The following is a 25,108-nucleotide window of genomic DNA, read 5'->3' as shown; positions in this document are numbered from 1 at the left end:
TTGTTGTATAGTTTAGCCTGACCTTATACCTGTGTATATTTAGTTGTATATCGTGTATCTAGTGTATTATTATAATCAATTACCTCAAGTAATTGTGGGCCTGCCTTTTATTCTGCATAACGAACGCACGTCCGTGTGAGCTCGGCTCAAGCCAAAAACGCTACCCAGGGTTGGTTCCTGACCCGATATAGGCCCATTCACGGACTGGGCGTATATCTAAAATAGGGACTGGTGGCAGCATACCAACTGGGGATTGGGGAAGGCTGGTAGTGACGGTCGGAGGTTCAGATATATATATTCCTGGCGCGGCCAAGGAAGATATATATACCGCCCTCACTACAGAGGGCCCCGATACCCAGTAGGTTACAGGACAGTCTCCCTGGCGACCGCTTATCCTAGGTGCAGTTCCTTGACTGACCTGAGGCTAAGAGGGCGCTAGCGAGTTGTGCTGTGTAGTGACGTTACGGTTTAGTGACGTTGAAGGGATAACACACTACCGTGTTCCCTGCGCTGGTTGCAGCTTCCTGGCACTACTTTCTCTAGGTGCAGTACCTTGACTGACCTGAGAGGTAAGGGGGCGCCAGAGAGCTGCACCCACCGGCCGGCTTTCATCACATTGGTGGCAGAGCGGTGGGATTGCAGAATAATAGTGTTGTGGGACCCCTACTCCCAGGCACTAAAGACTGCCAGTGGTAACTTCCACTGCTGGAGTCTTAAGGTCAGCCCAACGTTAGACGGTCAGGCTAAAAGTATAACAAGGTGTGTGCAAACTCAGGGTTGCAGCGGTGTCGGTTACCAAGATGGCAGACGGCACCAGGAGCAAGACCCTGCAGGAGGCTAATGCTACGGTCCGTGTGGCAGGAGGGGAGGACATTGTTACTCATGGCGAGGAGGAGTCCAGCCCGGGCACCTCAGGGAGCCAGTCCCCAGTATACGGTCCCGCAGTGGGCTGCCCACCACCTACCCAGCCCAGCCTGTCCAGATCACAAGCCCTTTTACAAGCGGCTATGGCAAGTCTCCAGTCTCATGGCGATGCCGTCTACAAAACCCTCCTGGCAGCATCAGAGAAGGCAGCGGAGGAGGAGCGCGAAGCTGCGGAGCGCCGGGAGGCTGCGGAGCGTGAAGCTGCAGAGCGCCGGGAGGCTGCGGAGCGTGCAGAGCGAGCTGCGGAGCGCCAGCACCAACTGGACCTGGCCCAGCGGGGGCTTCCGCTAGAGCAACCAACCCATCAGGAGACCAAGTCGTCCAAAGTCCGAGCTGAGGACTTCCCTCTACTGGAGAAGGATGGGGACCTGGACTCCTTTCTGGTGGCATTTGAACGGACCTGTCTTCAGCACCATCTGGCCCGGGATCAGTGGGCCAGATACCTGACCCCCCGTTTGAGGGGTAAGTCCCTGGATGCCTTGGGGGACTTACCTGCCGGGGAGGTACAGAACTACGACTGCATCAAGCGGGCCCTGATCCGGCAGTACAACCTCACTCCCGAGTCGTACCGCCAGAAGTTCCGGAGCCTGCTGCGTGGCCCCAAGGACACCTGGACCGATCATATGCGGGCGCTGTTGAGAGCCGCAGAGCACTGGACCTCGGGTCTAGCGCTTACTACCCGCCAGGAGGTCCAGGAACTGTTCGTCACGGAGCAGTTTTTGTGGAACTGCCCAGAGGACCTCCGACAGTTCCTCCGTGACCGAAAACCAACAGGGGCTTCTGCTACAGCCGCCCTGGCAGACGAGTATGCCAATAACAGGGCGCCTGAGCTGAAGAAGTCTGCCAGCAGCACCTGGAGAGGGGGTAAGCCCAGTCATGCCCCTGTTTCCCCGGCCCCTAGAACACAAGGGGTGTATCCCCCTGTTGCCCTCTCCAGGCAAGGACCAGACGTAAGACGTTGTCATCTATGCAACAAACCAGGACACTTTAGGGCTGAGTGTCCCCAGCGCCAAAAGACCCCATCCCAGTCCCAGAGAGCGCCCAATGTTTTGTGTGTGGGAGGGGGTGGTGGTAGGTCCCTGGACAACATCCAACCCGTCACCATAGGCCGTTCTGCGGTCATGGGACTGCGGGACACGGGCGCTGAACGAACACTGGTACGGCCTGAGGTGGTGTCCCCCCAGGACTTGGTACCAGGAAAGACTCTTTCCGTCTCCGGGGTTGGAGGCGTGGAGCCGGCACTTCCCGTTGCCATGGTGTATTTGGACTGGGGTGCCGGGAGGGGGATGCGGGAGGTGGGAGTAACGCCAAATATTCCCGCAAATGTTTTATTAGGGACCGACTTGGGGCGTCTAGTATCGCAGTATGTACCCTCTGAACCCCCAAGTTCGGCCCCCCAAGAGTGTATTGATTTGTCTGCTGCTAATGCCAACCATGTTGTATGTAGTGTGCGTCCTGCTGAGGAGGAGGGAGTGAAACCTGAGGGTAACACCTGCACAGACACAACACAAACAGGGTTAGTGAAAGCAGGTGGGGAGTGTGGGGATGCCCGCAGAGGTGCTCAGCCGGCGTGCCGTGACCTCTTGTCCTCCGGTGAGGGAGGGGGCGGGCAGGATTCTGTAGAGGGAAGCTCAGGGATGGAGAGGGGGGCAGCTACCGGCAGTGTAGGGCTCCCAGGGGTATCCAGGCTGCTGAGTATAGGCCCACTGCAGGGGGAGGAACAGGCCATGGGAGGTGGGGGTGTCCCAAGAGAGGAGCCGCCAGGTAAGATCCCAGGGCAGGAGTTCCCCACATCCGAGATGTCCAAAGGCCTAGGAAGCCTGCCTGATCGGGCGGCTTGGTCAGAAACAGAGGGGAAGCAGGCACTACCCACGGTCACAGCGGTCATAGCCGCTGTCACCAGGAGTGGGAGCGCCGGAGCCCAAGGAGCCTTGCCGAGGTCCGACGGCTTCCCCACTTCTGACCAAGTGTCTGCCGGGTCAGACAGCGGCCAGGTGACATGCCCGGAGGGGCTGACGGAGGATGTGGCAGTTTCGTCGATTCTGGCCACATCAAGTCAGGAATTTCAGGCTGCGTTGGAAGCAGACGACAGCCTGAAAGCTCTCAAGGAACAGGCGGCACAGCCTCCCATGGAGTCAGACTGCGAGCGTGTGGTCTGGGACCAGGGACGGCTGTACCGGGTAACGGTCCAGCAGGGTTCACCGGAGGCGTGGCCCAGGGACCGACAGTTAGTGGTACCCTATCCGTTCAGGGCGGAATTGTTGCGGATCGCACACGAGATTCCGATGGCCGGACACCTAGGGATCGCTAAAACCAAGGCCAGGATAGCTCAGCATTTCTACTGGCCTGGGATGGGAGCCGCGGTGGGTGCCTACTGCCGTTCGTGTGACACCTGTCAGAGGGTGGGGAAGGCGGGGCCGCGCCCCAAAGCCCCACTGGTAACTCTGCCAATCATCGAAGAGCCTTTCTCGAGGGTCGCTGTGGATCTTATTGGACCTCTGTCCACTCCCAGCCACTCCGGGAAATGCTTCATACTCACGGTAGTGGACTATGCCACCCGGTACCCGGAAGCGGTAGCTTTGTCGTCCATTCGGGCCGACAAGGTGGCTACCGCCTTACTGGAGATCTTCTCCAGAGTGGGTTTCCCCCAAGAAATGCTCACCGACCGAGGGACCCAGTTCATGTCGCGGCTGATGGAGTCCCTCTGTAAGCAAATGCAGGTGCAACATCTGGTGGCCAGCCCGTATCACCCACAGACTAATGGCCTGTGTGAGCGGTTCAATGGCACCTTAAAGCAGATGCTTAAGATGTTGGTCGACTCCCACGGGAGAGACTGGGAGCGTTACCTCCCACACCTCCTATTTGCTTACCGGGAGGTTCCGCAGGCCTCAACGGGGTTCTCCCCCTTTGAGCTCCTGTACGGGCGACGGGTACGGGGCCCCCTGGCTCTGGTGAAGGAAGCATGGGAAGGGGATTTGGCCACCCCCGAGGTGTCGGTCATCGAGTATGTCGTGCGCCACCGGGACAGGATGATGGCCTTGGCAAAGCTGGTGCAGGACAATATGGCCCAGGCCCAGGCCGACCAGAAGCGGTGGTACGACCAGAATGCTTGTGAGAGGACCTACCAGGTGGGTCAAAAGGTGTGGGTACTGGTCCCCGTACCACAGAACAAGCTTCAGGCAGCCTGGGAAGGTCCCTACTTCGTGCACCAGAAACTCAATGCCGTCACCTATCTGGTCACCCTGGATCACGCCCGTGGAAGGAGGAAGGCCTTCCACGTGAACATGATGAAGGCTCATCATGAGCGGGAAGCGACTGCCCACCCAGTGTGCAACCTTCCCGAGGAAGGAGAGGTAGAAACCCTCCTGGATCTGCTCACCCAAGCCAAGGCGGGTGGGTCCATCGAGGATGTGGGGGTTGGCCACCAGCTCACGGAGGACCAACGGTCCCAGCTGGGGACCACCCTGCACCCCTTCCGGGGGCTGTTCAGCAGCCTGCCCGGAAGGACTGAGATGGCTGTCCACAACGTGGACACTGGCGATCACCCGCCGATCCGGCGTTCAGCATATCGGGTCTCTTTCGAGGTGCAGGGAAACATGCGCCAAGAGATAGACGAGATGCTGAAGCTGGGGGTGATCCAGGCATCCAGCAGCGCGTGGGCCTCGCCTGTAGTCCTCGTACCAAAGAAGGACCGAACTACACGGTTCTGCGTGGACTACCGGGGGCTCAACGCTGTAACGGCCACCGATGCGTTCCCCATACCACGCATCGATGACCTGCTCGATCGGATGGCCGGGGCTAAGTACCTGACCATCATGGATCTGAGCCGGGGGTACTGGCAGATTCCTCTGACCCCCGCGGCAAGGGAACGCTCTGCCTTTATCACCCCTTTTGGACTGTACGAGTCCACAGTGATGCCATTCGGCATGAAGAATGCCCCTGCCACTTTTCAGCGGATGGTCAATACGCTGCTTGAGGGACTTGAAGGGTACGCGGCTGCGTACTTGGACGATATTGCAGTCTTCAGTCCCACTTGGGAGGATCACCTAGAGCACCTGCGGCAGGTGCTCGGTCGGATCCACCGGGCAGGCTTGACCATCAAGCCGGAAAAGTGCCAGCTGGGCATGAGTGAGGTCCTCTACCTGGGTCACCGGGTAGGCGGGGGGGTTCTGAAGCCAGAACCGGGGAAAGTGGATGCCATCGCATCCTGGCCCACTCCTAGGACCAAAAAGCAGGTGATGTCCTTCTTGGGGACCGCCGGGTACTATAGGAGGTTCGTCCCACACTATAGCACCCTGGCCAAGCCCCTGACGGACCTCACCAAGAAGAAGCTGCCCGTCGCAGTCGACTGGACAGTCGCCTGCGAGACAGCTTTCGGGGCACTCAAGGCCGCCCTAAGTAGCTCCCCTGTACTGCAAGCTGCCGACTTCGACCGGCCGTTTGTGGTACAGACCGACGCCAGTGACTTTGGCCTCGGTGCTGTGCTAAGTCAGGTCAACACGACAGGCCAGGAACATCCTGTCTTGTACCTGAGCAGGAAGCTACTGCCCCGGGAGGTGGCTTACTCCACGGTGGAAAAAGAATGCCTGGCAATTGTATGGGCCCTGCAGCGTCTGCAGCCCTACTTGTACGGGAGCCATTTCACCGTGGAGACGGACCACAACCCCCTCAGCTGGTTACACACGGTCTCTGGGTCGAATGGCAGGTTGCTACGCTGGAGCCTCGCTCTCCAGCAGTACCACTTCTCCATTCGCCACAGAAGAGGCCGTGACCACGGTAACGCTGACGGGTTATCCCGGCAAGGGGAGGGTGCAGAAGGACGCACGGGGGAACACAGGAATGTGCTACCCCCTCGCGCCCTCGTATAGGGGGAGGTGTGATGAACCTGTAGCCGCCATCTTGGTAATGATAAATCATATCCAGGGATGGCCACACTTCAGCAGCCCCCACCCTTGGGACCTTCTGTTAAAACGTCAACTAGATAGTTTCCCCCATCCAGGGCCTACTTAACACTTGAATGCTAGGAGCTTCAAAGACTTCGAGAGGAAACACAGCCAGCAGGGGGGGGTGCTTCGTCTATCTGTACCTGACCATTTGTCCCATAGGACTAGTTTCTTTGTCTGTCACAAGCATGGAGGCATAAGATATAGAAACATGAAAAGTACACGCATGTTGCATGGGATGGGCCAATAAAAAAATATCACGGCGTCCCGGAGCCATTGCGCACACAAGCCTCCGCGGTAGACGTTTGTACGTGCTCTGGAAGCCAAGATATAGCGCGGAGCCATTCCTGAGGACCGTATGGTATCATAATTGATATCAAAAGGTCGGTTACGGCGGCCCGAATCCATGGGAACCCCTGGGGGTATCATGAGACCATCCCAGAAGAAGTTATTGGGTTCCATAGAATTTGGGCTTCTGATCGAAGTTAGACCTGAGGGTGGAGACTGAGCCAGCTGACCTCACCAGCAGTGGGCGGGACGGGGCAGGTAAGATAGCAGGACAGACAAGAGACAAGTCAGTTTTTGACCCAAGAGTGGTGTGCTGAACATCTGAGCACCAGCTGAGGCCACCAAGGGGAGGAGCAGTTTGACCATGCGGTGGTAGGCCTCAGCCTGTAACAAAGAACCGTGCCTGCGACCGCAGAATCCTCTCCCTGCGTCACAAGAAAATCAAGAAACCGGTAACTGATATGCTGTGGTGATTCTGTGTGTTGTATTCCATTGTTGTATAGTTTAGCCTGACCTTATACCTGTGTATATTTAGTTGTATATCGTGTATCTAGTGTATTATTATAATCAATTACCTCAAGTAATTGTGGGCCTGCCTTTTATTCTGCATAACGAACGCACGTCCGTGTGAGCTCGGCTCAAGCCAAAAACGCTACCCAGGGTTGGTTCCTGACCCGATATAGGCCCATTCACGGACTGGGCGTATATCTAAAATAGGGACTGGTGGCAGCATACCAACTGGGGATTGGGGAAGGCTGGTAGTGACGGTCGGAGGTTCAGATATATATATTCCTGGCGCGGCCAAGGAAGATATATATACCGCCCTCACTACAGAGGGCCCCGATACCCAGTAGGTTACAGGACAGTCTCCCTGGCGACCGCTTATCCTAGGTGCAGTTCCTTGACTGACCTGAGGCTAAGAGGGCGCTAGCGAGTTGTGCTGTGTAGTGACGTTACGGTTTAGTGACGTTGAAGGGATAACACACTACCGTGTTCCCTGCGCTGGTTGCAGCTTCCTGGCACTACTTTCTCTAGGTGCAGTACCTTGACTGACCTGAGAGGTAAGGGGGCGCCAGAGAGCTGCACCCACCGGCCGGCTTTCATCACAAACACCATTCCTAAAAGTACGGAGGTGGATCGCTGATGTTTTGGGGATGTGTGAGCTACAAAGGCACAGGAAACTTGGTAACAGTTGAAGGAAAGATGAATGCAGCACGATTTTAGCAAATACTGGAGGCAAATTTGCACTCATCAGCCCGGAAGCAACGCATGGGACGTACTTGGACGTTCCAACATGACAACGATCCAAAACACAAGGCCAAGTCGACCAGTTATTGGCTACAGAAGAACAAAGTGTAGGTTCTGGAGTGGCCATCTCAGTCTCCTGACCTCAATATCATTGAGCCACTCTGGGGAGATCTCAAGTGCACAGTTCATGCTAGACAGGCCAGGAATTTACAGGAACTGGAGGCTTTTTGCCAAGAAGAATGGGCAGCTTTACCATCTGAGAAAATAAAGAACCTCATCCACAACTACCACAAAAGACTTCAAGCTGTCATTGATGTTAGAGGGGGCAATACACGGTATTAAGAACTGGGGTATGTGAAATTTTGATCGGGGCCATTTGGATGTTTTTGGTTGTCATTAATATTTAAAAAGAGAAAACACAGTAGTTTGACAATAAATGGCTTCACCCAACCAATAACCATGAGTGGAGAAAAAGTTTTTTTGTTATCCTTCATATTCTCTGAAACAAGGCAAAGAAAGGAAAAATTCTGCTGGGGTATGTATGTACTGAGTGCATTGTAAGAAAAGAGTTGGTAATTGCATTATTTGGTCATTGTGGTTGGCACATTCTTTCAGCAAGTTCTATTAGCACACTTACCCAGCTGTCCTTGGCATATGTCTGTCCATTTCATGCTATCACTGATGAACTGAGGGATCTGAGTGATCTCCTAAAAGAGGCAGAGAAGATTAGAATGCGATAGAATCCACTGGAGCTGCAATACCAGACATGACCTGTTTACCAATGTGGCACTGTGTTTAGAAGAAAACAAACATGTTTGTGTGTTTGCATAATTGCTCTAACCTGATAATAACCCAGAGCTGTACATTTACGGCGCTTGGTTCCATTGTAAATTTTTACCATGGGATTATAGCTCCTGTCCCTGCAATCTAGCAGGAGCAGGTCAGGTTTCTGGCTGTCAGGCACAGTCACAGTCTCTGAGATGACAGAAGTGGTTTATAACATCTTCTGTCTTCTCTTTTGCCATTTGCATAGCACTTAATGAGCAAGGCCAATGCTTCTATTGGATCAGCAGGTCTCTGCCCGGCAGAGCAGAGGTGATGAGTCTTAGCAGACTCAGGTCAGCTCCGCCAGTGATGCATGCTTCACATCTGCTCTATTCATTGTCTATGGGACTGGCGGACATAGTGGAGCACTGTACTCAGCTTTTTCTGCCAGTCCCATAAACAATGACTGGAGCAGAGGTGAAGCAAGTGCACCGTCACTCATCCTTATGCTGGGATCACTGAGGGGTCCCAGAGGTCAGATCTCTAGGGATCAGCAAAATATTCCCTATACTATGGGGGATCTGCCAGTGATGCATGCTTCACCTCTGTTCTATTCATTGGCTATGGGACTGGCGGACATAGTGGAGCGTTGTACTCAGCTTTCTCCGGCAGTCCCATAAACAATGACTTGAGCAGAGATGAAGCAAGCACACCGTCACTCATCCCTATGCTGGGATCACTGAGGGGTCCCAGAAGTCAGATATCTAGGGATCAGCAAAATATCCCCTATACTATGGGGAAGGGGTTAACCCTTTAAGTGAAGTCTTTGCATATTTCGCTGTCTGCGGACTGTAACAATCCTGCTTTGTTTTTTTGTGTGGCTTTTTTGGAAAAATGTCTCTGATCTTTAGAAGTCTTTGTGCCTCCCACGTCCCTCCATTGTGTCGTTCATGGCAGTTAGTACATGCTGTAACATGACGTGGTCAGCAGCTCTGAAAATGGGCAAATAAAGTGTATAAAGAAGAAAGCAAACACGGCGGACAAAACCTTTATTCTAGCGGTGAGACTGCTGCGATAGAAAGTGCCGCCGCTCCTGCCAAACCATCCAGGGTGTAACACTACTCCGCACTCACTTCCTTGTGTCTTAAAGGAAAAGTGCTCACTGCGTCATATGTTGTGTAAAGTGACAAAGAAACTCCGTAATATAATTATGATTATAATCTGCTGCATACGGTACTTCATAGATCTGAACCCGGAGGATGACTTACATGTGTGACGTTGGGAAGGCGTTAATGTTGGCATTAAACGTAAAAAAATATAGTTTTTTTTTTAACTCAGACAGATCATCTAATTATTCAGTAAGAGCCAATAGACAGAAAAAAATATCCAACAGGGAAAACAAAATAAAAAATCAAAGCTACAATCTCTGGCCCATGTCTACCATTAAAATAGCAAATTATTATTACAAGGAAGGTGCATCAATTGCAAAGCAACAAGACAGATGATAAGTGACAGAAGTTTTTTTTTTTTTACATAATATGACTTAAATATTAAGAAAATAATCTATCTTTCTGATGGAAGCAGAATAAATGCAGAAGGTACTGGACATTAAGTCCTCATGTTCCCAAGTAAAATTTGACACAGGTTAGCTATATCGGTAAATGACATGTTGTATGTTCCCAGTCTAGAAGGAAGACTTAAGGCCCCGTCACACTAAGTGACGCTACAGCGATCCCGACAATGATACGACCTGTCACGGATCGTTGCTGCGTCGCTATGTGGTCGCTGGTGAGATGTCAAACAGTCAGATCTTCCCAACGACGCAGCAGCGATGCAGCGACCCATAACGATCTGTATAACGATGCACGCCTATGTGTTTCTGTGTCTGAGTCGTCAACAAGGTCGTTGGTAAGGTGTCAAACACACCGATGCATGCTACCCAGCGGGGCCTCAACGATCAAAGAAATGTCCAGACCATTCCGACACGACCAGCGATCTCACAGCAGGGGCCTGGTCGCTGCTAAGTGTCAAACGTAGCGAGATCGCTGCTGAGGTCGCTGTTGCGTCACAAAACTTGTGACTCAGCAGCGATCTCGCTAGCGATCTCACTATGTGAGACGGGGGCTTTATCTTTAATGCATGATAGCTAAAGAACTCACTGAAAAATTAGAAGGTGATGAGTGTATTATACTGGATGTAAACTGCATTAAAGGGGTTGTCCACTACTGGATAGCCCCTTCTTATCTGCTAAAGTGCACAAAAAAACACATGCATACTAGAGACGAGAGGATCTGGTGAGAATTGAATTCGCCAAATCACAACATCATCGCAACTTTACAAAGCATGTGCGCCGAGAAATCCCAACCTAGAGGTTGTGTCCTAAAGTCATGGCACACGTCAGGACTTTATGACGTGCGCAGGAACCTTACTGTGGGCAGGAAGGTCGCAGGCCCTATCGAGTACATAAATCCCGGCCAAGCATGAACATGCCCAGGGTTTCAGCACACAGCAGTGGTAAGAAGATGCACCAGCCAAGGACTGTACAGGGAGGCGGCCAAAGAGGTGAGAGTTGAGGAATAGTTTCTGTTTTTGTTAACCTTTTGATGGACCTCTACAGCTCAGCAAAATGGTGTCCAACATGAGAACTAGAGTATCAGAACTGGACCTTGAGATAGGAGGGCCCTAAGCTGCGTGGTCTCCAGTTCCAGAGCAGCTTCATGTGTATATATATGTATATATATATACAGTGGGTACGTAAAGTATTCAGACCCCTTTAAATTTTTCACTCTTTGTTTCATTGCAGCCATTTGGTAAATTCTAAAAAGTTTATTTTTTTTCTCATTAAAGTACACTCTGCACCCCATCTTGACTGAAAAAAAACAGAAATGTAGAAATTTTTGCAAATTTATTTAAAAAGAAAAACTGAAATATCCCATGGTCATAAGTATTCAGACCCTTTGCTCAGTATTGAGTAGAAGCACCCTTTTGAGCTAGTACAGCCATGAGTCTTCTTGGGAATGATGCAACAAGTTTTTCACACCTGGATTTGGGGATCCTCTGCCATTCTTCCTTGCAGATCCTCTCCAGTTCAATCAGGTTGGATGGTGAACGTTGGTGGACAGCCATTTTCAGTTCTCTCCAGAAATGCTCAATTGGGTTTAGGTCAGGGCTCTGGCTGGGCCAGTCAAGAATGGTCACAGAGTTGTTCTGAAGCCACTCCTTTGTTATTTTAGCTGTGTGCTTAGGGTGATGGTCTTGTTGGAAGGTGAACCTTCGGCGAAGTCTGAGGTCCTGAGCACTCTGGAAGAGGTTTTCATCCAGGATATCTCTGTACTTGGCGGCATTCATGTTTCCTTCAATTGCAACCAGTTGTCCTGTCCCTGCAGCTGAAAAACACCCTCATAGTATGATGCTGCCACCACCATGTTTCTCTGTTGGGATTGTATTGGGCAGGTGATGAGCAGTGCCAGGTTTTCTCCACACATACCGCTTACAATTATCACCAAAAAGTTCTATGTTTGTCTCATCAGACCAGAGAATCTTATTTCTCATAGTCTGGGAGTCCTTCATGTTTTTTTGAGCAAACTCTATGCGGGCTTTCATATGTCTTGCACTGAGGAGAGGCTTCCGTTGGGCCACTCTGCCATAAAGGCCAGACTGGTGGAGGGCTGCAGTGATAGTTGACTTTGTGGAACTTTCTCCCAACTCCCTACTGCATCCCTGGAGCTCAGCCACAGTGATCTTGGGGTTCTTCTTTACCTCTCTCACCAAGGCTCTTCTCCCACGATTGCTCAGTTTGGCTGGACGGCCAGGTCTAGGAAGATTTCTGGTGATCTCAAACTTCTTCCATTTAAGGATTATGGAGGCCACTGTGCTCTTAGGAACCTTAAGTAATGCAGAAATTATTTTGTAACCTTGGCCAGATCTGTGCCTTGCCACAATTCTGTCTCTGAGCTCCTTGGGCAGTTCATTTGAGCTCATGATTCTCATTTGGTCTGACATGCACTGTGAGCTGTGAGGTCTTATATAGACAGGTGTGTGCCTTTCCAAATCAAGTCCTATCAGTTTAATTAAACACAGCTGGACTCCAATGAAGGAGTAGAACCATCTCAAGGAGGATCACAAGGAGATGGACAGCATGTGACTTAAATATGAGTGTCTGAGCAAAGGGTCTGAATACTTATGACCATGTGATATTTCAGTTTTTCTTTTTTAATAAATTTGCAAAAATGTCTACATTTCAGTTTTTTTAAGGTCAAGATACGGTGCAGAGTGTACTTTAATGAGAACAAAATGAACTTTTTAGAATTTACCAAATGGCTGCAATGAAACAAAGAGTGAAAAATTTAAAGGGGTCTGAATACTTTCCGTACCCACTGTATATCCCTATCACATGTAAAGCGCCATGGAATAAATGGCGCTATAATAATAAATAATAAATAAATAAATATATATATATATACAGTGTTGTTGTACATAAAATATATAATTTTTTAATACTTGATTTGGCCACATTTTTTTCAATTATGCATCACTATATTCTGTGGCAATGTACAAAGAAAGGCAAGCATGTCATATAGCACAGGAAATGGTGGAGTACTATGATATGATAATGGGTTTCATCAGGTCAAATGGTGAAGACTTGGTCTCTTGTAATGAGATTAGAAAAGGTTGAGAAGGAAGGGTTAAAGGGAAGCTATCCTCAAAAATTACCTATTGTTTAAATCAGGTTTTTGTGTTAAACATATTTTTAAAATATTTTTGACAATGTTTTTTTTACATATCTCAGTCTGCACAAATAAAAATAGAAATATTGCCGTTTTCACACCAACCACTGGGACTATTCTAGACTCTTAACTTCCTGTCCTTTCAGGAAACAACACATGTACAGGTTCGGACTGGCCCATAGGGGAACTGGTGAATTCCCCAGTGTGCCCCTGTTCAGAAGTGTACACTTAATTCACTATGTATATTCAAAGGCAGCATCTCATCATTCATTTAAGAAAATGCTAAATTTATGAATGAGGGTAATTCAGCTGAACAGTGGTCCCCCAGAATCAATGTTACTAGTGGGCCCTAGGCAGCCCAGTCTGACACTGTGAAGTATACATTAACTTCAATAGTCAGACCCCAACCCTATCTTTTGCACTGAAGCATCTTATGAGCATTTGCAAAGGTGTTATGCACTTTGCAGCAAGACTGGCACCAAACCAGCAAAGGCGCAGCCACAGACACCCTTGGCACAAGCTGCCCAGCTAGGTGAGCCCTTGAGGGCCAGGAATACTCTTCACCCAGCTCCCAGTAAATGGAAGGGGGACTTTGGCAGAGCCCTTCCCAGACCAACTGTTGCCGGACAGCTGGCATCTGGTGACGCGGCTGTTGCTTATTTGAGGACCAGGTGAGTACCTCTGCAAGAACCCCAGGAAGTGAAACCAGAAGAGAAAATGAGAAAACCCCAGAAAACATAGCAACACTAGTGCTAGCACCACTCACCACAATAAACAGCAAAGCACTGAGCAGGGAGCAGGATTAAATAGTCCGCCTAATGATCAGGTGTTGAATACCTCCCAATCATCCCCAGACAGACACTCCCTGCTAGCTTGAATAGCAGAATGGATAATATCCCACCACAGCAGCGTCCTGTGTTGCCTGGCAACCGGAGAAATCAGTGAGACACACGGCGTCCCGCGTCCTACAACACCAAAACGTGAGATTATAAGATTGGGACAGTCTCCGTGCATGCGCAGTAACTCCACCTCCAGGGTCAGGACAATGGCGGCACCTGCGACCGATGTAGCATAGCACCGGACCTGCTCTATTCCCAGGTGGGAGCACACAACCACGATTCCTAACAAAAGGTCAAAATAAAGAAGGGGGAGCAGGTCAGCTGTGATATCGCTTATTTTGATTGGTGGATCCTGTCTTATTAATTGTGTACAGAGGTGTTATCAGTCATTGTAATCTTGCCTCTGATAATAAGGAGCATTTCAAGGTCCTGGAGTGGCCTAGCCAGTCTACAGATCTAAACCCTATAGTAAACCTTTGGAGGGAGTTGAAAGTCCGTGTTGCCCAGCGACAGCCCCAAAACATCACTGCTCTAGAGGAGATCTGCATGGAGGAATGGGCCAACAAACCAGCAACAGTGTGTGCCAACCTTGTGAAGACTTACAGAAAACGTTTGACCTCTGTCATTGCCAACAAAGGATATATAACAAAGTATTGAGATGAACTTTTTTAATTGACCAAATACTTATTTTCCACCAAACTTTGAAAAAAATTTCTTTCCAAATCAGACAATGTGATTTGCAGGATTTGTTTTCTCATTTTGTCTCTCATAGTTGAGGTCTACCTATGATGTCAATTACAGGCCTCGCTCATCTTTTTAAGTGGGAGAACTTGCACAATTGGTGGCCGACTAAACCCTTTTTTTCATCATTGTACATTTCATTAGTATTTGGTACCATTTCCCTTAAACTGAATGACTTGGGTCAAACGTTTGGGATATCCTTCCACAAGTTTCTCACAATAGTTGGTGGGAATTTGGGCCCATTCCTCCTGACAAAACTGGTGTAACTGATCCAGGTTTGTAGGTCGCCTTGCTCAGCGCTCGCAGCCTTTTCAGCTTTGCACATATATTTTCAATAGGATTGAGATCAGGGCTTTGTGATGGCCACTCCAAAACATTGACTTTGTTATCCTTAAACCACTTTGTTACCATTTTGGCAGTATGCTTCAGGTCATTGTTCATTTGGAAGACCCATTTCCACCCAAGCTTTAACTTCTTGGCTGATGTCTTGAGATGTTGCTTCAGTATTGCCACATAATCTACTTTTCTCATGATGCCATCTATTTTGTGAAGTGCACCAGTCCCTCCTGTAGCAAAACAACCCCACAACATGATGCTGCCACCCCCGTGTTTCACAGTTGGGATGGTGTTTTTAGGCTTCCAAGCTTCTCCCTTTTTCCTCCAAATGCAACGATGGTCATTATGCCCAAAAAGTTTAATTTTAGTTTCATCAGACCACAGGACATGTCTCCAAAAATTAAGGTCTGTGTTCCTGTGTGCATTTGCAAATATAAATCTGGCTTTTTTATGTTTCTTTTGGAGTAATGGCTTCTTCCTGGCAGAGTGGCCTTTCAGCCCATGTTGATACAGTACTTGTTTCACTGTGGATATTGACACAATCTTACCAGCTTCCGCCATCATCTTCACAAGGTCTTTTGCTTTTGTCCTTGGGTTGATATGCACATGTCGGACCAAAGCCCGTTCATCTCTGGGACACAGAACCTGTCTCCTTCCTGAGCGGTATGATGGCTGGACATTCCTATCTTGTTTGTACTTGTGTATAATTGTTTGTACAGATGAATGAGGCACCTTCAGGTATCTTGAAATTATACCAAAGGATGAGCCAGACTTGTGCAAGTCCACAATTCTCTTCCTGATATCTTGGCTGATTTCTTTAGACTTTCCCACGATGCTACACAAAGAAGCAGTGTGCTCCAGGTGTGCATTAAAATACATCCACAGGTGTGTCTCTAATTAACTCAGATGTTGCCAAAAAAACTATCAGAAGCTTCCAAACAAATGACATTATCATATGGGCAGTCCAGAATTGTTTAAAGGCATAGTAATCTTAGTGTATGGAAACTTTTGACTTTGCAGTAAGTAATAAAAATCCCTTAAAACATTCTCTCTCTCATTATTCTGGCATTTGGCAAATATTATAAATTATGGTAATCCTAATTGACCCAAAATGGGAAAGGTTTATTCTGACTGATTTCATGCCAGATATTGAGAAAAAGATGCAGATGTGTCTTTATATTGTGTATGTAAACTTCTGATTTTAACGGTACAGTGAAGGAAATAATTATTTGATCCCTTGCTGTTTTTTTAAGTTTGCCCACTGACAAAGACATGAACAGTTTATCATTTTAAGGGTAGGTTAATTTTAACATTGAGAGATAGAATATCCCCAAAAAATCAAGAAAATCACATTGCATAAATTAGATAAAGTTATTTGCATTTTGCAGTGAGAAATAAGTATTTGATCCCCTACAAATCATTATGAGTCCTGGCTCTTACAGGCCAGTTAGATGCTCCTAATCAACTCCTTACCTGCATTAAAGACACCTGTCTTACATAGTCACCTGTATAAAAGACTCCTGTCCACAGACTCAATGAATCAGTCAGACTCTAACTTCTACAACATGGGCAAGACCAAAGAGATTTCTAAGGATGTCAGGGACAAGATCATAGACCTGCACAAAGCTGGAATGGGCTACAAAACCATAAGTCTGACTCTGGGGGAGAAGGAGACAACTCTTGGTGCAATAGTAAGAAAATGGAAGAAATACAAAATGACTGTCAATCGACATCGATCTGGGGCACCATCCAAAATCTCACCTCGTGGGGTATCCATGATCATGAGGAAGGTGAGAGATCAGCCTAAAACTACACGGGTGGAACTTGTTAATGATCTCAAGGCAGCTGGGACCACAGTCACTAAGAAAACCATTGGTAACACATTATGCCTTAAAGGTTTAAAATCCTGCAGTGCCCGCGAGGTCCCCCTGCTCAAGAAGGCACATGTTCAGGCCTGTCTGAAGTTTACCAATGAACACCTGGATGATTCTGTGAGTTATTGGGAGAAGGTGCTGTGGTCAGATGAGACAAAAATTGATCTCTTTGATCTGATCAGCCGTCATGTGCCTCTAACAGCTGCAGGTGGAATCGCACAGCTGTTAACATATTAAATGCCGCTGTCAATCTCTGACAGCGACATTTAACATGGCTGCATCGGAAGTGCCTCATAAGACACACTCATCGGCACATGATCCTATTGAAGCCAGTAAAAAGTGTAAAAAAATGTTGTTAAAAATATTAAAACAATTAAAATAATATAAAAGTTCAAATGACCCCCCTATTCGGCCATGTCTGGAAAGTGACAGCACTGGGCCTGATTGGTGGAGCAGCAGCACACTGACCACACACTGCTGCTGCTGCATATAGCTGAGCAGGGCTTGAACAGCACTGGCGGTCCTGCACAGATGCCGGGGAAGCGGCCCGGGCCCTGATGGCGAGTGGGCCCCCCTGATAGTCCAGGGCCATGTGACACGCCTGAGGCCCTGCACTGCCACATGACTGAGGAGCTGGACGGGACACAGGCCAGGGGGCAGGTGAGCGAGCTTCCCCAATCCCCATATAAAAAATATTTCTTATGTGTGTGTGCATGTATGATGTGAATGTCTGTGTATGTCAGTGTGTATGACTGTGTATATATATTTATGTCTGTTTTATATGTGTTTTTAAGAATGTGTTCAAATATGTATGTGTATGTATCTGTGCGTGTCTGTGTATTGTGTGTGTATATCTGTGCACCATGTTCATGTGTGTGTGTGCAAGCCTGCGTAACGTGTGTATGCGCATGTCTGTGCACTGTGTGTGCGTGTCTGCGTATTGTGTGTGCGTGTCTGTGTATTGTTTGTGTGCGTGTCTGTGACGCGCCCCCAGGGCCGTGGGGTACTCGGCAGCGGGGCCTATGGCTGCTTGCGGGGGAATATCACGGTGGCTGGCCCGGTCCGTGACCCAGGGCGGTCAGTGAAAAAGGGGTTTAGATTTATATGGGTTTTTTGGGATAGTTCATGACGCCACCTGTGGAATGCGGCTAAGGGGGCCACCGCTGCGGAGCAATCCTCTGGAGCTGGTGTTCGGCAGCAGGGATGGTGTGGCTCTTCACAGGTAGAGCAAGCTCCAGGGCAGTGTAGTAGTAGATGGTGGTTGCGCTGGGCGTTGTAGTGAGGGGAGGGAGAGCTGGCGCAGATGAAAGAATGGATGGAGGCAGTACAGTGCAGTCAACCAAGTTTTTACTCACAGTTCTTATGACCCTTCCACTGGTGCACCGTACGGGTACTAGCCTCCCCCGTCGCGCTGCGTTCACCAGGCAGGGGTTCAGTTCTTCCTCAGGCAGTTTAGGAGTACCTGGCAGAACCCCACTTTCTCGTGTTCCTAGCTAGACCTTCTTCACGCTGGGTCTTTCTCCCTCCTGCCCTGCGCTTCCCCACTCTGAATCCCGCTCGGGTGCTTTGAAGTCCCTTCTGTCTCCTCGGAGTTCCCGGACCTGCTTGACCCTCATGGGGATTAGATTGAGGGTTCGGCAACTGACTATATAAGCCAGAAGCCTCCGGTTTTTCCAGCCGAGACTTGAAGTTACACGACTGGGCCAGGGGCCGGTCCCCTTCTTGCGGCCTACGATCCCTCTGTCTTCTGACAGATTCGGGGCGTACGGGTGCTGTCCTGCACTCGTCGTACCCCCTAGGATCCCTTCTGTATATCGGAGCCTACTCCTCTGCTCCCCTCCTGGGCCTCTATCACTAGGCCCCACTTGTGGAGCAGAGCTCCTAAAGAGACTCTGCTCCCTGACTGTCTTCCTGAACTGTTCTTCTGAACTGCTCTACCTCCCTAAGATGGCTTCCCATTCTATACTTCCTTCTACAAGTGCTCCCCCTAACTACTTCCTCCACCCACACCCACTACTGGTTCCCCCTCTCTTTGGTTCCCCCCACTCCAGCCAGGGACAGGGCTCAGCAGAAAACACATTGCATCTTGCCCTTCCAGCCGGCCTGGAGCAGTGTAGTGTTGAATATGGGTGTTGGGGTTCCGGGCAGCACTCCCTCCTTACCTGAGAGAAGGGAGGCACCACACCTCTGGGTGAGGTGCAGTACTTCTGTGGCGACTGAACCCTCAGGGGCGCCACATCTGCGTATTGTGTGTGTGCGTGTCTGCGTATTGTGTGTGTGTGCGTGTCTGCGTATTGTGTGTGTGTCTGGGTATTGTGTGTGTCCGCATATTGTGTGTGTGTGCGTGTCTGCGTATTGTGTGTGTGCATGTCTGCGTATTGTGTGTGTGCGTGTCTGCGTATTGTGTGTGTGTGCGTGTCTGCGTATTGTGTGTGTGTGCGTGTCTGCGTATTGTGTGTCTGCGTATTGTGTGTGTGTGCGTGTCTGCGTATTGTGTGTGTCTGCGTATTGTGTGTGTCTGCGTATTGTGTGTGTCTGCGTATTGTGTGTGTGTCTGCGTATTGTGTGTGTGTGCATGTCTGCGTATTGTGTGCGTGTCTGCGTATTGTGTGTGTCTGCGTGTTGTGTGTGTGTGCGTGTCTGCGTATTGTGTGCGTGTCTGTGTATTGTGTGTGTCTGCGTATTGTGTGTGTGCGTGTCTGCGTATTGTGTGTGTGCGTGTCTGCGTACTGTGTGTGCGTGTCTGCTTATTGTGTACGTGCATGTCTGCGTACTGTGTGTGCGTGTCTGCATACTGTGTGTGTGTGTCTGCGTACTGTGTGTGTGTGTCTGCGTACTGTGTGTGCGTGTCTGCGTATTGTGTGCTTGCATGTCTGCGTACTGTGCGTGTCTGCGTACTGTGTGTGTGTGCGTGTCTGCGTACTGTGTGTGTGTGCGTATCTGGGTACTGTGTGTGTGCATGTCTGCGCACTGTGTGTGTGCGTGTCTGCGTACTGTGTGCGTGTGTGCGTGTCTGCATATTGTGTGTGTGTGTTTGCGTACTGTGTGTGTGCGTGTCTGCGTATTGTGTGTGTGCGTGTCTGCGTACTGTGTATGTGTGCGTGTCTGCGTACTGTGTGTGTGTGCATGCGTACTGTGTGTGTGCGTGCGTGTCTGCGTACTGTGTGTGTGTGCGTGCATGTTTGCATATGTGAAGGATGAGGGGGCAGGCTGGGCCCTGTGTTGTATACCTATATTTCTCCGCCGTGTCTGTGCATCATGAATCGTGGTATGTGTTAAAGGGGCCCACTGAGACTCTTTCGCCCGGGGCCCACAAAAACCTGCGGCCTACGATCCCTCTGTCTTCTGACAGATTCGGGGCGTACGGGTGCTGTCTTGCACTCGTCGTACCCCCTAGGATCCCTTCTGTATATCGGAGCCTACTCCTCTGCTCCCCTCCTGGGCCTCTATCACTAGGCCCCACTTGTGGAGCAGAGCTCCTAAAGAGACTCTGCTCCCTGACTGTCTTCCTGAACTGTTCTTCTGAACTGCTCTACCTCCCTAAGATGGCTTCCCATTCTATACTTCCTTCTACAAGTGCTCCCCCTAACTACTTCCTCCACCCACACCCACTACTGGTTCCCCCTCTCTTTGGTTCCCCCCACTCCAGCCAGGGACAGGGCTCAGCAGAAAACACATTGCATCTTGCCCTTCCAGCCGGCCTGGAGCAGTGTAGTGTTGAATATGGGTGTTGGGGTTCCGGGCAGCACTCCCTCCTTACCTGAGAGAAGGGACGCACCCCACCTCTGGGTGAGGTGCAGTACCTCTGTGGCGACTGAATCCTCAGGGGCGCCACATCTGCGTATTGTGTGTGTGCGTGTCTGCGTATTGTGTGTGTGTGCGTGTCTGCGTATTGTGTGTGTGTCTGGGTATTGTGTGTGTGTGTCTGCATATTGTGTGTGTGTGCGTGTCTGCGTGTTGTGTGTGTACGTGTCTGCGTATTGTGTGTGTGCATGTCTGCGTATTGTGTGTGTGTGTGCGTGTCTGCGTATTGTGTGTGTGTGCGTGTCTGCGTATTGTGTGTGTGTCTGCGTATTGTGTGTGTGTGCATGTCTGCGTATTGTGTGTGTGTGTCTGCGTATTGTGTGTGTGTGCGTGTCTGCGTATTGTGTGTGTGTCTGCGTATTGTGTGTGTGTGCATGTCTGCGTATTGCGTGCGTGTCTGCGTATTGTGTGTGTGTGTCTGCATATTGTGTGTGTGTGCGTGTCTGCGTATTGTGTGCGTGTCTGTGTATTGTGTGTGTCTGCGTATTGTGTGTGTGTCTGCGTATTGTGTGTGTGTGCGTGTCTGCGGATTGTGTGCGTGTCTGTGTATTGTGTGTGTCTGCGTATTGTGTGCGTGCGTGTCTGCGTATTGTGTGTGTGCGTGTCTGCGTATTGTGTGTGTGCGTGTCTGCGTACTGTGTGTGCATGTCTGCATACTGTGTGTGTGTGCATGTCTGCGTACTGTGTGTGTGTGCATGCGTACTGTGTGTGTGCATGTCTGCGTACTGTGTGTGTGCGTGTCTGCGTATTGTGTGCGTGCATGTCTGCGTACTGTGCGTGTCTGCGTACTGTGTGTGTGTGTCTGTGTACTGTGTGTGTGTGCGTATCTGCGTACTGTGTGTGTGCATGTCTGCGCACTGTGTGTGTGCGTGTCTGCGTACTGTGTGTGTGCGTGTCTGCGTATTGTGTGTGTGCATGTCTGCGTACTGTGTATGTGTGCGTGTCTGCGTATTGTGTGCGTGTCTGTGTATTGTGTGTGTCTGCGTATTGTGTGTGTGTCTGTGTATTGTGTGTGTCTGCGTATTGTGTGTGTGTCTGCGGATTGTGTGCGTGTCTGTGTATTGTGTGTGTCTGCGTATTGTGTGCGTGCGTGTCTGCGTATTGTGTGTGTGCATGTCTGCGCACTGTGTGTGTGCGTGTCTGCGTACTGTGTGTGCGTGTCTGCGTACTGTGTGTGTGTGCGTGTCTGCGTACTGTGTATGTGTGCGTGTCTGCGTATTATGTGTGTGCGTGTCTGCGTACTGTGTGTGTGTGCGTGCATGTTTGCATATGTGAAGGATGAGGGGGCAGGCTGGGCCCTGTGTTGTATACCTATATTTCTCCGCCATATCTGTGCATCATGAATCGTGGTATGTGTTAAAGGGGCCACTGAGACTCTTTCGCCCGGGGCCCACAAAAACCTGGAGCCGGCCCTGTATGTGAGTATTATGCAGGTAGTATATATACTGTTATTATTGGCTGTGATATATATGACAAGGACTATACACGAGATGGCCGTAAAATAGATAAGACACTGCAATAACTCTGACTGTGAGGGCTGGAAGCCACCTGTGCAGGGCTTAAATCGGGCGCTGCGAGTCTGGCGTGGGAACAAAATAAACAGAGATAAGAGAAGGAAGGTGGAGATGACACCGGGTAGAACAGGAGAGATCCATGCCATTACTAATAGCCTGTGATAATGCTCTGAAAATATTGTATATAAGACTCCGGTGGGCCTATGGTATCAGCGCATAGGCAACATCCGTAAGGGCAAATTCACTCACTGCCTGGCCGATCGGACAGGATTCAGAATTTTCCTAGGGCTGTTTCTTTTCTAAAACCATGACCCCAATCACAGAAAGAAATGCAAAGATAATTCCTTCCCATAACTAAAAAAAGACAATCAGCCGATCATAGGATATCCCAGTGATCAGCTGCGATCGCTGGGAGAATTCAGCTGCAAGTATTCAATATCCCTGCAGCACCACCGCAGGAGACATGAAGTATTACAAGGCACTTGTTAGAAATGAACTCCATGTAATGCATGGATGTGAGAGTCCTCCAACAAGAAAAACTCTCCTTGGAGTAGCTCCTAATAGGTTGAGATCTTGAATATTTTCAATTGTATTTTTGAAAACCGACAACCCCATTAAATATTCAGCATAGAAGGGGCAGGTAAGGTTGTCAGGCAAGTAACATCAAATGTGTCAAGTTTTGAAACAGTTTAAAATAGTCTAAAAGGGATCTGTCACCAAATTTCACAATTCAAACTCATACATTATTAAATAGGTCCCTTTAGACCTGATGAGGCTGATGTTCTTATATCAGAAAGGTTGAATAATTCATTTTTTTAAAGTTTACCCCTTCATATTAAAATGAGCACTGACGTAGAACTCATAAAATGGTCATTGTAATATCAGGATTGTACAACCATTCTGACATGGATTTTCAAAGCAAATAAATCAGTCTCATCTGGTCTAAGAAATCTCTTCAATGATATATGCAGTTTGCATTGTGAAATCTGGTGACAGATCCCCTTCAGACCATAATGGGTTTGTAAAAAATAAGTATAGGGAATAACTCCTGATTGTTGGGGTTTTAACTACTGGGACCCACAACAATCCCACAGCGCTTGGCAATCTCTGGTGGTCCCATAGAAACTGAATGGAGGGAAAGTTGTGTAAAGTCGACCTGTGCTCCGTTTAGACAAGGAATTCAGGACATTGCTCTTAGGGGGTCCCAGGAGTTGGACGCCAAGTGATCAAGAAGTTACGTCAAATCTTGGTACAAACCCTTTAATTGTATATATTACTAGGAAACCTTGGTGCAAAACTATACGGTTGCCATTATAGTTCCCGTAGGGCTTGTCACCCAGCTTTCCTAGACTCCTGAAAGCAAAATTGCCCTTCTGGACTCTCAGAGAGATGAGTAACTAGCCATATGGCAGGTTAGAAAAGATTAAGATCTAACATTAGAACAGAACAGGTAGATAGAATTAATGGGAAATATTTTAAGCTGTTTCCAAAATATCTAGAAATATCTGTAAAAAATTCACCAGTAACATTTTTGAGCCTGAGACTTTGCAGACAAGATTATTATTTGTACGCTCTGTGTATTCAGCCCTAATCCCCATCCTGACTCCGTACCTGAGGTCTCTTCCACTGGATCCCTCTGGTTTGGGGTGACCATGGTCCTAATTGGTTGTACCCCAAAGAAGCAGGACCTGCGGGAAAATGTGGGTCCTGAAAAAGGGTCTTTTTCTGCAAGCACTCCTGCAGCAGGATCTGGTAGTCTTGTCCTAGGTAGGGATCAATATTCCTCTTGATCAGAGCAGGTCTTTCATCATGCACCAGACGCACAGTTATAGGGGTAGAGGCCATGGTGAGCACTGAGGCCACTAGAGTAGCTGCCGCAGGTGTATATGTGTCCCGGAGAGGAGGGAGTGGTCAGGTGACAAAGAGCATTGAAGAATGATAAGCCGTCTACCTGTCTGTACAATGTGCAGTTTCCCTGCCTATCACAATTAACAAAATCAATGGAAACTCAACAGTCTTAACGAGAAAAGGAAAAGCTGGGGCAAAAGCAACCAGCAGCTGGTGACATCACGTTCAATGATGACATCACAACTGTAAATATGTTTTAGAAATTATGAATATTTGTAGCGAATTACGGTACTTCTGGTTTTCATACCACCCACATAGGCATTACAGATCCTTGAAGAGGTAGGAACTGCAAGCGCTACTGATGAGTATCGCGTGCTTCTCTAGTGATTGAATCCCCATAAGTGAATTATCTGAGCTGGGCGAAGAGCAAGAGAGACTTGAGTTTTCCATTGACTTCCATTATGCTCACTGCTTGAGTCAAGCGCGTCCGAGTTTCCGACGTGCTCAATTCAAGTACCGAGCACTTGAGCATTTCACTACTTGATCAAGACTAGCCAGTGCCTAGTCCAACCAGCGATACCAAGAATAGACATCTGAAATGCACTGTTTCGATGTAGTGGTGGTCGGACGTGCATTCCTCATCTCAAATCATTCTCTATAAGACTGTTGGAGATAGCCAAGTTCACCAATTGGCTTTTTTCAGCAGTGCCAAAGGGTATTGAATGGAGCTGTGGCATGCATGTCCGGCTATCACGCCGTTCAGATGGGGCTCTGTAGAGCCCTTTTCTCAAGACCATTGGATGTGGTCCTCAAGAAGACACCCAAAGAGAAGAGTCAAGGGCTCCACTCACATGACTAACGAGACTAGATTTATATACAGGGAAGAAGGAGCCATATCTCAGGAACGGAGAGGAGCAGGTAAGAAACTAGTTATTTATAGCAAGTAACAGGTCCTCTTTAAGGGTGCGGACAAATGTAGTGTGTATAGGGTGGCCATGATGACAAAAACTGCATCATGAGGAAGTTTTGTGTGATTTTTCAGGGTGAAACTGCAGTTTACCTTTATAGTGGTGCAATAATTAAAGGGAATCTGTCTCCAGGTTTTTGCACCAGGTAAGAAACACTATATGAGGGCGTTGTCTCTAAAGAGCGACCAAATCTGGAGACCGAGCAGGTTCTCTCAGAGTTGTGAGCTGTCTTTAGGATCAGATGATGAAATTCACACCTTTCGTGTCAAAGACAGCAATGTTAGCTTCT

At 49.0% G+C, this 25,108-nt stretch overlaps 1 protein-coding gene across 1 annotated transcript in view; it reads right to left on the bottom strand.

Moving 5' to 3' along the window:
- Positions 1-23,929, bottom strand: part of LOC141155025 (calpain-1 catalytic subunit-like) — a 50,822-nt gene extending 26,893 nt beyond the window's left edge. Inside the window, exons 1-2 of the mRNA XM_073641626.1 lie at positions 23,615-23,929; positions 8,041-8,110 (exon numbers count right to left, since the gene is read on the bottom strand). Coding sequence (XP_073497727.1) covers positions 8,041-8,110; positions 23,615-23,848 — 304 coding nt within the window. The 5' untranslated portion in view covers positions 23,849-23,929. The remainder of the gene's footprint in view (positions 1-8,040; positions 8,111-23,614) is intronic.
- Positions 23,930-25,108: the final 1,179 nt, after the last annotated feature.

Source organism: Phyllobates terribilis, unplaced genomic scaffold, assembly GCF_046119375.1.
Source record: "Phyllobates terribilis strain yellow unplaced genomic scaffold, ASM4611937v1 Scaffold_7__3_contigs__length_470593459, whole genome shotgun sequence".
Taxonomy (NCBI): domain Eukaryota; kingdom Metazoa; phylum Chordata; class Amphibia; order Anura; family Dendrobatidae; genus Phyllobates; species Phyllobates terribilis.
The sequence above is the reverse complement of the archived record's forward strand: the minus strand, read 5'-3'. Positions and strand labels throughout refer to the sequence as shown.